At 46.9% G+C, this 15094-nt stretch overlaps 1 protein-coding gene across 2 annotated transcripts in view; it reads right to left on the bottom strand.

Moving 5' to 3' along the window:
* PTGES3L (prostaglandin E synthase 3 like) overlaps nucleotides 1–15094 on the bottom strand; it is a 250805-nt gene that overhangs the window by 59970 nt on the left and 175741 nt on the right. For both annotated transcript variants that reach the window (XM_077459447.1, XM_077459448.1), the window contains exon 5: nucleotides 5110–5199. In XM_077459447.1, coding sequence (XP_077315573.1) covers nucleotides 5110–5199 — 90 coding nt within the window. The remainder of the gene's footprint in view (nucleotides 1–5109; nucleotides 5200–15094) is intronic.

The following is a 15094-nucleotide window of genomic DNA, read 5'->3' as shown; positions in this document are numbered from 1 at the left end:
GGCTTCCCCAACTGCAAAGAGAAGAAACTTTTGATGCCGCAGACATATGGGTATGTGCAGGTACGCATCCTGGATGTCCAAGGACGCCAGGGATTCCCTTTGATGGAGTGCAGTGACTACTGAGCGAACTGATTCCATTCTGAACCTCTGCACTTTTACAAAGTGATTGAGGGCTTTTAAGTCCAAGATTGGATGTACCCCTTCCTTCTTGGGAACCACAAACAGATTTGACTAGAATCCCTGGAAGCGTTCAGATTCCGGAACTAGTACAACCACCCCTCGACTCAGCAAGTCCCTTACCGCCCCCAACAGGGCTTCCCACCGAATCGGGGACACGGGTATGCTGGAGGGGAAGAATCTGTTTGGCGGCCAAGAGAGAAACTATCTTGTAGCCTGTGGAAATCAGATCGCAGACCCATTGGTCGGATAAGCAGGAGGACCACCGGGCTGCAAACTCCCGAAGGCGACTGGGTGGGGCAAACCTTCATGCGGTAGCACTTTTTGATGCAGGCTTGTTAGGCTTGCGATGCCAGGGACGCTTTTGTGGCCGTCCTGTCAGGCTGGAGACGCTTTGCAGATGCCCCGGTCGGACAAAAAAGCCGTTTGTGTGCGGGAAAAGAGGGCCCTTGCCTATGGCGTGGCTCCTTAGACTTCCTGGCTTGTGGGAGTAGAGTACTCTTACCACAGGGGGCATTTTTTATAATGTCATCCAATGAGGCTCCAAAGAGCCGGTCGCCAAGGAAGGGAAGATCCGTCAGGGCTTTCTTAGATGCCTGGTCAGCAGACCAGCATTTTAGCCAAATCAGGCACCTCAGCACCACAGCTGACATTGAAGCCCTGGATAACAGAGGAAGAGTATCCAGGGCCGAGTCACAGATGTACTTGAGGCCTTGCACTAGTTGGTCTGCTAGTTCCACGCAGACAGGGGAGACCTGTTGCTCTCCCAATTCGTGGTGCAAAAGTTTTGCCCACTCGGTCAGTGTCTGCGACGCCAGTGCGGATGCCAGTACAGGTCGCACGGCTGACCCCACAACCGTAAACAAGGAACGAGCCACTGCATCGGCCTTCCCGTCAGTGGGATCCTTGAATGCAGGAGTCCCCTCAACCGGGATTGTGGTTACTTTATTTAACCTGAATACTGGGGGGGGGGGTCCACGACCGGAGGAGCCGACCACTTTTTGAGAAGGCTTTCCTCAAAGTGGTAAAGCTATGTTTTTTGGGACCGAAAAGGTCCTTTGCAGCCGACCCAATTCCCTGTAGATGAACTTGTCAAAATGAGTCAAATACGGGAACACCTTAGGTGAACGTGCTGGCTTGCGGGACCCAAAGGGGACTGATACATCAGCAGAGGGATCCGCTGGCTCCTGGATCTTCAGGGTATCATGCACAGCTGTAAGTGCTCCAACCAGCTCTTTGTCGCACCCGGACCTGGACGGGGAATCATCCTCACTGTCCAACCGGTCCTGGTCAGCCTCGTCTGATAGGTCAGAGCAGGGGTCACCAGCCACAGCAGGGTCCGTGTCTGCATCAGAGCTCTCCCCATAGGACGGGGGCAGGGGCCTTTTTAGCGCACCTTTCCTACCACACACCGCCTCTATTTTAGCAACAAATGTGTTAAGGACCGCCGTCAGGGTGTCCGTGGGCACAGCGCCATCCGCAGGTGACCCGGTTGAAATAGCCTGGATTTCGGGGGAAAGAAACACCACTTTCTGAAGCCATGCTGACCCTACCCTGTCTGCCACCTGAAAGAGGACTTAGGACAGTGAAGGTTCCACCCTCCTGCTGCCGCTGGCTGGGGGGGCTCCTAGCGCTAGACTCACCACCTGTTCTGGGTCGGTTACTAGCCTTGCCTGTAATCCCCAGGAGGTTACCCAAGTGCAGAGTGAAGAAGCTGTGTCGGCGGCAGCAGCAGCAGAGAAGAACGGTGAAACGATCTGCAGAGCTTGCATCAGCGTTCAGGGAATGGCTGCCCAGCGTCCTGTATACACAGGAAACACAGGAAGCAGCATGTAATAGCACATGGCATGCTGTCACTAGAGAGCTGCGGTGAAAAAAAAAGCACTCAGGCTTCAAGAAAATGGCCCCCAAAGTACGACACTCCCATTTTGTGGGAGTTTCCATTAATTGTCATAGTGTTCATGTGATGCAATCGATATTTTAATTTCATGTAAATATTTGTCTTTTGTCAACCAATAAATATAACTATTTTTATGATCACTTGTCTTCGTGAATACGTTTCACATGTATAGACTGTGTCATATAGATTGATTTTGTATCTTAAAAATATCTTCGTTAAAAATTACTTAATAAATATTGTGCGGGAAAATGTCCTTAAAAAGCACAACAACAAGGTAAATCCCTTGTTCTGGGTCAGCCTTCTTTACCAGCTGGCACACTTCCCTTTCAGCCCATCCGACTCCTGGCACCCTCAACACAGTGGTCAGGTCCAGTCGACCTCCATGCACTTGACCCCAGTCAGTAGCGGTGACTGAGTCCATTGTCTTTTCAGCCCTGGACTTGTCACATGACTTGCTTGGGCATCCCATGAGGAGTATCCCAGATGAGCTCCCAACTGTAGTGCTACTCCCATGAAGGCTGCTTGCTGAATATGCACCCCACTGGTTGCCCTGACCATGCAAGTCCTCCACAAAATTTAAGTGAAAAAGTTGAATGATGTTTACTGAAAGGCTAGAAGCATTAATCCCCAGTGGTATAAACGTAACCCTTGAGGAAGTTTCACGATAGCAAAAGAATAATAGCAATGATATAAAACAGTGACACAAAAGCAATAACTGATTCAGCTGAAACGGGGGGGGTTTGATCACTTGTGTCAAACCACTTCCTTCTACGCCTCAACACCACAGGCCAAATGGATCAGCAAGATAAAACAATGTCCTTAAATTAATAGAACTGTTAACTCTTGAGGTGTAGGTACTTGTACATATGTTACTAACTGATCAGTCCCTTAGTGGCGAGGAGGATATGTTGTAGTTTCTCAGACAAGAAAGAAGCCGTTGGTCTTCAGCTAGCTCTTTAAAGTAGTACTTGAGATATCCTGGATATTGGGAGAAGGTGAAGTAGCCTGGTGACAACTTAACTAGCAATGTGTAGCAAAGGGTATTTATGGTGTCCTGTAGAAGAGGAGCGCTGCTGCTGCTCCACAAAGTCAGTGTAGCACCAGGTCCTACAGGCTTAGACAAAGGAACAATCAATGTCAACATGCAGTGTCTCTGTGGTAAAAGAACGGGCAAGTGCCCACTCATCAGTCCTTGGTGGAGCCTTGTGCAATGGGTACAGCGATCCACCACCCTTCAGCCCAGCTGGATCAGGTGGGGACGTGCGAAGAGGGAGCTCCAGGCTGCCACTGGTTGGACAGCTGGACAGCGGTAGCTGGCGATGGATGCTCTTGCACCTGCATGTGATGACTCTCCCTCTTTCTGCAGCACAGGCCACAACTCAGCCACAGCACACACCAACAGAGTCACTTGCTAGCAGCTTCCAGGCCAGGGTCCCAAGAGAGATCCTGCCTACACACAAGCCTTTTATCACCTATCCCAGAATCCTCTTCAACTTCCCCAGCTGGCTGGTATGTGTAGTGCAAAATAGGCCAGCTGAATGCAAATCTTGACTCCATAGACTACACATCCCAAGATGCTTTGCTCATAGAAATCAGTCACACTATATTTAGGATATGACAACACAGAGTCTAGCTAAACACATGGAGAAAACAGCTCCACAGCGGCAATGCTGCACAGTGTCTCCTAAAAATGCAGGCATCATTAGCCAGCTCCTGGCTACATACGTGTCCACAGGAAATACATTTTCAGATTATTTAAATTGCCAAAAATCTACTAAAAATATATATTAGTTTTGAGTGTGTAGGCATATAGCGGTTAATGCTGCCCGGGCCGGGGGTGAATTGTGTTTCCCAGGTCTTTCTTGGCGAATCTTTCCCACATCCAACCCCCCTGGTTCTGCGTGCTATGGACCCCAGGTTTTTTTTTTTCTGCCGGTTTAGGTCTGGCCTGTTCTGTTTTGTAGGACCCACTCACTGCCATTGCCAGAGTCTGGATTTCCAGTGCCATGTCAGAGTCAGAGCTCCACTGCCTAGGAGAATGGAGCTGGTGCTTGCAGTCCCTTCCTGAAGATGCAAAGCATGGACTCAACCAGCTATTGGCTCTTTCCTATGCAGGTATGGTTGGGCAGCCACAAACCTCAAGGTTATGGACTAGAGTTGTTAGGGAAAGGACTGCTCTTTATTTTGGACTGTTTGCATCATGTTAATTTATTCAAGTAAAGTGTTTGAAACTTTGCCTTTGTCTGGTAGGAAGTTACTCAAAGGGTGTAATCAAGTAATCTGCACACATAGTCTGCAGCTGAGATCACTAACCACATCGGGGTATGAAGACAGTCGTTTAAGAGTTTAATACAGTGTGCAGATACAGTGGTTACCAAGAATAACAAAAGGTCTCTCTAGCAGCCTGCCATACATGTGCCAGGTGAGATAACCTCCTGCAGAGAGGGAGATGTTGTAGCTACTCCTTCAGCAGGAAGCCATCTTCCATAGCAAAGGCAGCAGATCTGCACCACTGGGGCCCTCATCCTGTACACCAGTACGGAAGAGAAAGAGTTATGTGAAGAACACCGGTGGCAAGAAAAGCGCCCTGAGGCGATTCAGTTCGTATAGGTAGCGCTATCAAGTCATTCATTCATTCATTCAACACGCATGGAGTCTGCACTAGGTGTACAGTGGGACTGTTACTGGTACTGGGCAATGCGTGTACTTCCTAATTGCAGAAGTGACCATGATTATGTACAATAACATTGAAAGAGTTTATTAGAAAATAGTGATCAGCCGGCTGTTTCAATAAAGGTATCCCCCCTGTGTTAGGCAGTGACCCTGTACAAAGTGTCTAGCGTAGCCCAGATGAACCCACCATGGGTTAGGCCTCTCATGTAACCCTCGCTTGGTGCTCGTGGAGGGGGAACATGGAGGACATGATGACCAACCACACCCCACCTACTCCTACAGGTACACTAACCATTTAATTTCAGTGCCAGTTTAATGTTGACATCTCTGAGAAAAGATGAGTTGTAATTATTACTCACGTCCAAATAGTGCTCTGCTAGCGCCATCTCTCCTTCCTCTTCCGCATCCCAGTCTCTCCAGTTATCAAAATCAACATGCAACCAGGCAGGCTACAGAAACATGGAAAAAATATGTAAATACAAAAAAAAAAAAAAAAAAAAACAAACACACACACACAACATTTTTAGTATTTTTTTAAACAAATAAAAAAAAAAAATGTGATTTGAATATTTAGCAATTGCAAAACCCCTGAAAAAGTAATTGTGCCAATTTGTAACCTTGCCAACCCTACACGATCTTACCTTACAGTATGCTACCAATTTGCACAGTTTATTTTCCCTGTGGAAAATGGAGATTGCACAACATGAAGAGTAACAATAGGAATGCCTACAGCTTGATACTATAGATCAGTGGGGTCAATATAAAATTACAGAGGGCCTTTAGTGCAGCCACAAAACTTCACAAGGGACACACAACAGCAGTACATTTTCATGCATTGCATCACATTAGGCAACCCATTCAAAATAAGTGAGCTGTAATCATGGGCGTCCACAGAACTTTTTTCAGAGGGGGGGCATCATTTTAAGGTCACTCATGTTCTGCCCCTTTTCAACAATGTAACGAATTGGAGGGGCTTAGTCATTATCACAAAAAGCGCAGGCATGCAAATGTTTGAGAAACCTGATGCAAAAGCTTCATAGAAGGATCAAGCTGCCATTGTCTAAGTATTTCTAATTTGCACTGGAAAGATATATGTGTTATATGAGAGATAAATCATCTTCACTTTGTATTGGAAGTTACTCAGGCATACCATGCCCATATAAATAGCCTAGAGAATGTAGATCTTTTTATAACCCTGGCTGTTGGTTGTCGGGGCCTACAGGAGGGGGGCTTATCGGAATCAGGGAGCCCCCTTTAATAAGGGGGCCCCCAGATCCCGGCCCCCACCCTATGTGAATTAGTATGGGCTACAATGTACCCCTACCCATTCACCTATGAAAAAAATGTAAATAAAACACAACACACAAGGGTTTAAAATAATTTATTGCACAGCTCCGGGGGTCTTCTCGCCGGACTCCTCCGCTATCTTTTGCTCTTTTACTAGTAGAGGAGCCCGGCTTTCTTCTTAGTCACCGCCACCCGGGGTCTTCTTCCGACTTCGGGGGTCTTGTCCTCCTCTTCGGTTCTTCTTGCCGGGCCTCCGCTCCTTCTTTCAGCTCTTTTACAAGCAGTGGCCAGGTCTTCTAACGCCGCCTTCTCTTCTTCTTCTTCTTCTTCTTCTTGTTCTTGTTCTTCCTTGAAATGTTGACTCAACGCTCTCTCTGGCCGCAATGACAGGGACGCGGCGTGCAGCGACATATATAGGGACATCGCTGGGTGATGTCCCCGACCCATTATGATGTCACAATCCCAGAGGATGCTGGGACTGTGACATTATAATGGGCGGGGCATCACCCGGTGACCCCACCCATTGTCCCTATACAAGTCACCGCGCAACACTTCCCGAGATAGCGACGAGTCAACATCTCAAGGAAGAAGAGAAGAACAAGCAGATCCACCATTGCCAGCTCCTTGTTTGCCGAGTAACCGTCGGGGGTCACTATCGTCATCACTGGTACAGACCCAACTGAATCCCAGCATCACATGCACAACCAGGCAACCTTCACTGGTTGCAGATTCCTCAAGAACCTGTTCAAGGACATCCTATTTCCTTGAGCCTTGGTATAATCAAGATTGGTGAGCTGGTGGAAGCCCACCTTGTGTACACCCTACAAAGACACTGCATGCAAACAGCTTTATTCCATTCTCTTTACATTAAAGCTTCTAAACGAAAACACATTACATATGCTCTTCTCTGTTGCTGGTCGCCATTGCACAGAAATCCATTTAGGCCCTTATTGAGCCAGCTAAAGACACTGAACCAGGGTCGCAATAGTCACAGTTGCGACCGGGCCCTGTCATTCCACCATTTTAAGGGGGCCCCCATGACAGCAGAAAAGACTTCCAGTCCAGCACCCGATGTAGTGACCGCAAGGAGAGTGAGCTCTAGCACAGCTGGTACTCAAGGCCAGCACAAGCAATAGGCAGCCACCTGAGGGTGTCGGGGGGGGGGGGGGGGGGTAAAATCCCCAGAAGCTGAGCCTAGTATGTAAACAAGCTTGCAGCTTGTGCGGGGCGTTCTGGGTCCCACTCACTGAAATTACACTGTATGGCAGCCATATACAATTTCAATAAAAAGTATGTGAACCCTTTTGGAATGATATGGATTTCTGCAAAAATTGGTCATAAAATGGTAACATTTAATTCTTTGTGTGTTATTAGTTTAAGCAGACTGTGAGTGTCTATTGTTGTGACTTAGATGACGATCATTTCAGATTTTATGACCAATTTGTGCAAAAATCCATATCATTCCAAAAGGGTTCACATACTTTTTATTGCAACTGTATCCCCTTCTCCCCCCCCCTTGGCTGTTTTCCTATACACAGACAGGAGGAGGAGGGGGAGGAGAATGGACACAGCTTTACATGCCCTGTGCTGATCTGAGGTCTGAATTCAATATAAAACATGACACTTGCAGGGAAAGGAGAGGCAGGAAAGGGGACTAAGAGAAGGGGACTAAGAGAAGGGGAGAAGTAGGGCAAGTTGTGAAAGAAGAATATTTGCAATGATTTAGGGGGGGGATAAGAGTATGCTTTTGGGGGGGGGACTCGGAATTTATATTCGACCCCCCATGAAAACACAAATCATCTCCCCTCCCAAAGTGCCCCATAGCACATACAGCATCCTCTTAAATCACTGTAAGTATTCCTTGACAACTTGCCCCTTTTCTTTAAATAAATGCTGACTGCTGTTGAGGGGACAATCATGGTGTCTGGGTTCCCAGTAGGGTTGCCACCTTTTCTTCAAGTCAAACCCGAACACTTTAGCAGCGCACACTCACATTTTTTTATAGTAGGAACTATACATATATTTTGCTATTAAACAACATTTCTAATCATATGAAGTTAATAAGAGTTCCCCCTTACACCAGAGTCCACAGAGTTCCTCTTTACATCTGAACTTGCAGAGTTCCCTTTCACTATAAGGGGGGACTCTGCAAGCTGTGATGTAAGGGAGAACTCTGGGGACTCTGACATAAGGGATGCTCTGGGAACCCTGCATGAAGGGGGGACACTGAAAACTCTGATGTACGGAGAGGACTCTGATGTAAGGGAGAACACTGTGGCCTTTGGTGTAAAGGGGAACTCTGATGTAAGGGGTGCTCTGAGAACCCTGATTTACCTTAGTGTAGTCACTCAGAGGAGAGAAAAAGGAGAGACTTCAGTCACAGACAGGGATGGATGGTGAGCTCACTCAACTCTTGGCAGTCAGCACCTCTCATCCAGATGTATCTGAGGCTGCTGGACTTCAAATTTCCGGCCCCAACTTTCCTTTTCTGAGGCACAGCGCCAGGGATTGGAGTGTGGGTAGACGCAGAGGGGTAGGGGTGGGGAGAAGGAGAGGTGCAGATCGAGCCCTCTATCCTCTCTCATCTGTGTGTTTGATGGGGGTTGTTAGTGCTGGCATTGGGCAGTATGAAAGAGTGTAACAGACACTCCCAGCTTAGACAACTGCAGCCAGCAACCCTGCTGGGAAGCCATAGTCCAGTCTGAATAATGTGTCCGGGTTTCAGGCAGTCTGAAACCCGGACACATGATTCCAAACCCGAACTGTCCGGGTGAATCCTGGACAGGTGGCAACCCTAGTTCCCAGGCACCTCACCAGAGATTTGGGGCAATCACCCCAGGTGCCCACACTAGTGTTCCCCTGTCAGGCAAGTTAGTGGAGCCGAGTGCCAGAACTTTTTTCAGCACTGGGCTCCAGAACTTAGGGAAAGTTCAGACCATGAAGCACACAGTAACACGCTGTGCATTCCTGTGCGATTCAAATGCCTTTCAGGTGCTGTGCAATTTCATCCCTTTCATTTGAATGGGCTGTAACTGTGCCGGACTGCACCAAGATCTGTGCATGCTTTACTTTATAAAACGCACAGCAACTGGATCGCATAGTACTTCTGATCATACAATTTGGTGCAGGCAAACACTGTGTTTGCAACCTGCATTTGGGGAGTCGTTAAGTTGACACCCGTTGCAGATTGCTACAGCAGTGCATTTTGAATGCAGTGTGGTAAAAGGCACACAACACAGGTTTCCCTCACGGCATTCTGGTGTGAACAAACCCTTTCTCTGGATACACAGGATTTTATTTGCATCTCAGGAAGGTCCCACCAAAACCAGGACAGTTGGGAAGTATGGATTTGGGATTTGTATTAGAAGGGGGAGAGGATTTGTGCTTGGAGGGGTGTTCGGGTAGTAGGATTTGTAATCTCCCCAGGTAGGGAGGAGGGGGAGAAGATTTGACCCAGGATGGGGGGAGGGGGTTGTGCTTAAAGTGGGGAAAGGACTTTTATGAAAGAGGTATTAGGTGTGAGTGGATTTGTCCTGGGGGGGATTTGAGATGTCCTTCACACTAAACTCCCATGACAAATATGGGCACAATGTGAAGGAGGTCCCTGTGCATCTGTAGACAGTGGGGGTGGGAGTGCTGCATTGTGGAGGAGAGAGAGGTGGTAGGAGAACAGAGGGGTACCAAAATGCACTTTCGCCTGTGTAGACAAAAATTCTTGCACCAGCCTTGCTGGTACTGTTAACCACTGCCTTATTTGCTCCCCACTGTTAGCTCAATATTGGCGTCTGACCTCCCATCCCCATAGGTGTTCTCTAGCATGGGCCATTTGCTGTCAGAGCTCTCCTCCTGCACCATTCCTGAGATTAGCGATGGGTATGCTGGTTCTCATGTCATGGGTGATATGTGCAGGGTCCACTCCCTGAGCCGATCAATAACATCCTGTTTAAAAGCCTGTCAGAAGCTTGAGATGCAGGTCTTACATGCCTGTAAAATCTATAACATTTATGGCAGTACCTAAATACAGGTGGAAGTGGCAGAACTACCAGGATCACAAAGGTTGCACTTGCAACTGGACCCTGGTGCTTTACCACCATGGGGGTGGCCCCAAGATTACCGGAAGGAGGCTGCTTTGGGACCGTAATAAAGGGTTCCAAAATGGGAGTAAATGGTCCCGGGCCCGGAGGGATGGAAATCTACTGCAACCTAGATGAGATGATTCCCCTAAAGTTGAAATCCTGCTAGCAGATGTAGAATCTCGTGGAGGCCAAATTTATGCAAACACTGATAACGAAGCTACAGAACATTTCTTCCCCCTTTGGAACCCTTCAGTTCCCCTAATTCTGCAAATCTGGACTTCGCCTCTGTGCTTGAAGACTCCTAGCCTATCCAACTGGGTAGCCCTGGCCTGTCAACAGACTGACTACAAGTGAACTGATGGTGTATATAAATGGTTTCAGCATGCAAATTGTTGCTGAATTTATGCCTGATGTTATTTGTGCGTTGACTTTACAGCCAATTAAAGTGGAGGTTCGCCCACGACTTCAAAAATTAAAAGCCAGCAGCTGCACAGACTGCAGCTGCTGACTTTTACTAATAGGACACTTTCCTGTCCTGGAGTCCAGCGATGTCGGCACCCGCCGCTGACATTTCCATCAGCTGTCAGGTGCTGCTGCTGCCACCATTGCGGGTAAGGGAACCCGGCAGTGTAGCCTTACGGCCTCACGATGAGGACCCTACTGCGCATGCACGAGGCTCTGCTTCTCTCTTCTATTAGCCGGGCAGCGAGGGAAGGAGGAGCGAGACAAGCGGTGACGTCAATGGCCGCGGCTCCAGCTCCCAGAAGTGAGGACAGGATACCTGTAAAAGACAGGTATCCTCTCCCCCCTGCATCACTTAACCACTTCAGCCCCGGACCAATAAACACCTTAAGGACCAGAGGTCTTTTTACAATTTCGCACTGCACTGCTTTAACTGGTAATTGCGCGGTCATGCAATATTGCACCCAAACAAAATTTGCGTCCTTTTCTTCCCACAAATAGAGCTTTCTTTTGATGGTATTTGATTGCCTCTGCGATTTTTATTTTTTGCGATATAAATGGAAAAAGAGCGAAAATTTTGAAAAAAAAATGATATTTTCTTCTTTTTGTTATAAGAAAAATCGAATAAACTAAATTTTAGTCATACATTGAGGGCAAAATTTATTCAGCCACATGTCTTTAGTAAAAAAAATGTCAATAAGCGTATATTTTTTGGTTTGCGCAAAAGTTATAGCGTCTACAAACTAGAGTACATTTTCTGGAATTTACACAGCTTTTAATTTATGACTGCCTATCTCATTTCTTGAGGTGCTAAAATGGCAGGGCAGTACAAACCCCCCCCCCAAATGACCCCATTTTGGAAAGTAGACACCCCAAGGAAACTGCTGATGGGTATGTTGAGCCCATTGAATATTTATTTTTTTTGTCCTAAGGGATTGAATAATGACCAAAAAAAAATAAAAAATTTACAAAAAGTTGTCACTAAATGATATATTGCTCACACATGCCATAGTTATATGTGGAATTGCACCCGAAAATATATTCCGCTACTTCTCCCGAGTATGGGGATACCACATGTGTGGGACTTTTTGGGAGTCTAGTACTTTGTAACCGAAGGTATAGCTAAAATTATAAGGTGTAAAGATACAGAGTAGTACGAAAGAATAAGGTAAAGAGTGAAGAGTGAAAAAGGTAAAATAAATGAAAAGAGGGGTCCACTGGGTCGATCCAGAAGTCACAGTCCAACCAGTATTGTTAGCATGAGTTTAAATCATCTACCATGGCCATAAAACAATATCATTGAATGATAATGGTAAGAAATGTTCTAACCAAGGCTGCCATAGTTTACGAAATGTAGGTATTTGGTTTTGTTCAATAGCAGCCATTTTAGCGTGTATCATAAAATTATTCATTCTTTGTTTGGTCTCTGTCAACTCTAAAGAGAGGGTTTTCCAAGCTTTCGCCACAGGTTGTTTTGCTGCTGTGAGCAAAAATACAAATAGTTTAAAATGGGCATGAGTTAGACACTCTGGTTTTAGGCATAGTAGTGTCGTTGTAGGGTTAGGATGAAGGATAATATTGAACATTTTGGAGGCATATGTAAATATTTCTTTCCAAAATGTCTACTATTAGACAGGACCACCAAATGTGTTTATATGTACTGTGATATTGGGGTGTTTAGCTCAATTGGTAGATGCATTTTTTAGTCCACATCAGGCAGGCGTTGATGGTTAAGGGCCTGGTAGCCCACGTTTATTATAAGAAAACAAAATATTAGTCCATCCAGAATTCCCACGCAGGGGTCCAAGCTTAAATTAAATACAGAAAAATCCAAACGAAAATGCTAGCCCACCTGGCTACTCTTCAGCAGTAGTGCTGCTATAGGTACTGGCCCCTCAAACGAGCTGCTTGGATACACACAGTCTTAGGCTCCTTGGACGCACACAGCTTCAAGCCCTTTAACACACAGTTTTGGACTCCTGGGACGCACACAGCTTCAACCCTTCAACGCACACAGCTTTGGGCTCTTTGGACATGCACAGCAGCAAGCTACTCCACTCCACCATCCCTCACACTCTACTCCCAACAGCCCCTTCGTTATATGGGCTGTGTGCAGCTGGGCACACACCCTGCTCGTTATCACCAAGACCTGGACACAGGGTTGGAGATCCCTCTTTCCTCCAACTTCGCAGGGACAGAGCCTCGCTCTGTCACAGTACCTTTTTCCAAACAGCCCCAAAAACAGTGATCTGCGTATCCAGTGGTAGATCTAGCGATTTTGGCAGGTACCAAGTACCACAGAGTTAGTACCTTATAGTTGGTTTCCATGGATAGTACATTAAGGGAGGAAGATTTAATTGTGGACCAAATTTTAATCCACTCTGCCTCGTCTAGAGTGTATTCCAAGTCCTACTCCCATTTTCGCACATAAGTAGGTATATCTATAAGAGTGTATTAGTAATTGAGAGTAGAAATTCGTCCTCTAGCATGTGGGTCGTTCTTGCATGTGGATTCAAAACTGGTTAATAGGGATGAGCTTCGTGTTCGAATCGAACATACGTTTAACTCGAACATCGGCTGTTCGCCCGTTCGGCGAATTCCGAACGTCATGGGCCGTTCGCGCCAAATTCGTGTGGCGCTCACGGCCCACAATGCACTGCGATGGCGCAGTGCATTGCTGGCTCATGATTGATCACAGCGCCGGCAGCAAGGAGAGCCATGATTGGCCACAGGCAGGATGCCTGTGGCCAATCATAGCTCAGGCTGTGTAGTACACGCCCCACACTATATAAGGCCGCCAGCGCGGCGGCCTTGTGTAGTGTGTTGACGTCTGTAGCAGTTAGTGGGTGTTCTGTGTACCTTCAACACAGTATAAACCGATCGTTATCGGCCGATTTTTCATTCTTGCTCTTCTGTAGTGGTTGTTGTCTGCGTGCTTTGACCGCAGTATACACCGCTATATAGCTAGCGATATAGCCATCTTTTATAATAGAGCTTGCAGTCAGTGTTAGGAGATTGTGTGTGCTGTCTCCGTGCTCTGAACCCAGTATACACCGCTATATCCACCTATATAGCTAACTATCTTGCTCGTTTTAAATAGAGCTTGCAGTCAGTGTTAGGAGATTGTGCGTGCTGTCTGCGTGCTCTGAACGCAGTATACACCGCTAGATCCACCTATATAGCTAACTATCTTGCTCATTTTAAATAGAGCTTTCAGTCAGTGTTAGGAGATTATGCGTGCTGTCTGCGTGCTCTGAACACAGTATACACCGCTATATCCACCTATATAGCTAACTATCTTGCTCGTTTTAAATAGAGCTTGCAGTCAGTGTTAGGAGATTGTGCGTGCTGTCTGCATGCTCTGCTATATAGGTGGATATAGCGGTGTATACTGCGTTTGTGCGTGCTCTGCTATATAGGTGGATATAGCGGTGTATACTGCGTTTAGGAGCACGCAGACAGCACGCACAATCTCCTACCGCTGACTGCAAGCTCTATTTAAAACAAGCAAGATAGTTTGCTATATAGGTGGATATAGCGGTGTATACTGGGTTCAAACTATCTTGCTTGTTTTAAATAGAGCTTGCAGTCAGCGGTAGGAGATTAGAGCACGCAGACAGCACGCACAAACGCAGTATACACCGCTATATCCACCTATATAGCCAACTATCTTGCTCGTTTTAAATAGAGCTTGCAGTCAGTGGTAGGAGATTGTGCGTGCTGTCTGCGTGCTCTGAACCCAGTATACACCGCTATATCCACTGTAATGTTGGGGTGATTAAGCACAATTGGTAGATGCACGTTTTAGTCTACATCAGGCAGGCGTTTTATGGTTAAGGGCCTGGTAGCCCACGTTTATTATAAGAAAACAAAAATATTTAGTTCATCCAGTAATCCCACGCAGGGGTTTAAATTCATTCAGCACACAAATGAACATACCAAGCCACCTGGCTCTCAATTGTCAACAGTTCCTCTGCTTGCTCCGAACAGATTTGTCAACTCTTTCCAGCCCCCTGGACTCACCAACTTCCTTAGTCTTCCTGACTCTCAAGGTTGTCAGCCTTTCCCAGTCCCTTACACGGACTACAGTCTCCCACAGGGCAAACCACTCTTCAGCCAGCAGCAAGCTGTTCACACTCCTCCACCTTCCACACCAACAGCCCTTCATTTATATGGCTTATATGCAGCTGGGCACACACCCTGCTCGTTAACATCAAGACCCAGACACAGGGCTGGAGATATGCAAACTCTGTGTCTGCGTCTCGTTTTCCTCCAATTTCATAGGGACAGAGCCTCGCTCTGTCACATATCCCCCCCCTTTGTTTCGATCCGGAGGGAGGAACACCAGCACCCATCATGATGGTTGGGACACCTCTGTGCTGGCTGTCAGCCACGTAGGCCCAACCTTTTTCCGGGTGCGCTTCCAGGAACATTCCCCCCTGGATCTTAACAGGTTCCTATATTTTCCTATACTCAGCCTTCCTCTTCTTTTGGGGTCCCTGGGCTTATTCACTTTTCT

This window comes from Lithobates pipiens, unplaced genomic scaffold, assembly GCF_037356315.1.
Source record: "Lithobates pipiens isolate NorthernLeopardFrog02 unplaced genomic scaffold, aLitPip1_a1.2 Scaffold_28, whole genome shotgun sequence".
Taxonomy (NCBI): Eukaryota; Metazoa; Chordata; class Amphibia; order Anura; family Ranidae; genus Lithobates; species Lithobates pipiens.
Note: the sequence above shows the minus strand (reverse complement) of the source record. Positions and strands in the feature narration are given on the sequence as shown.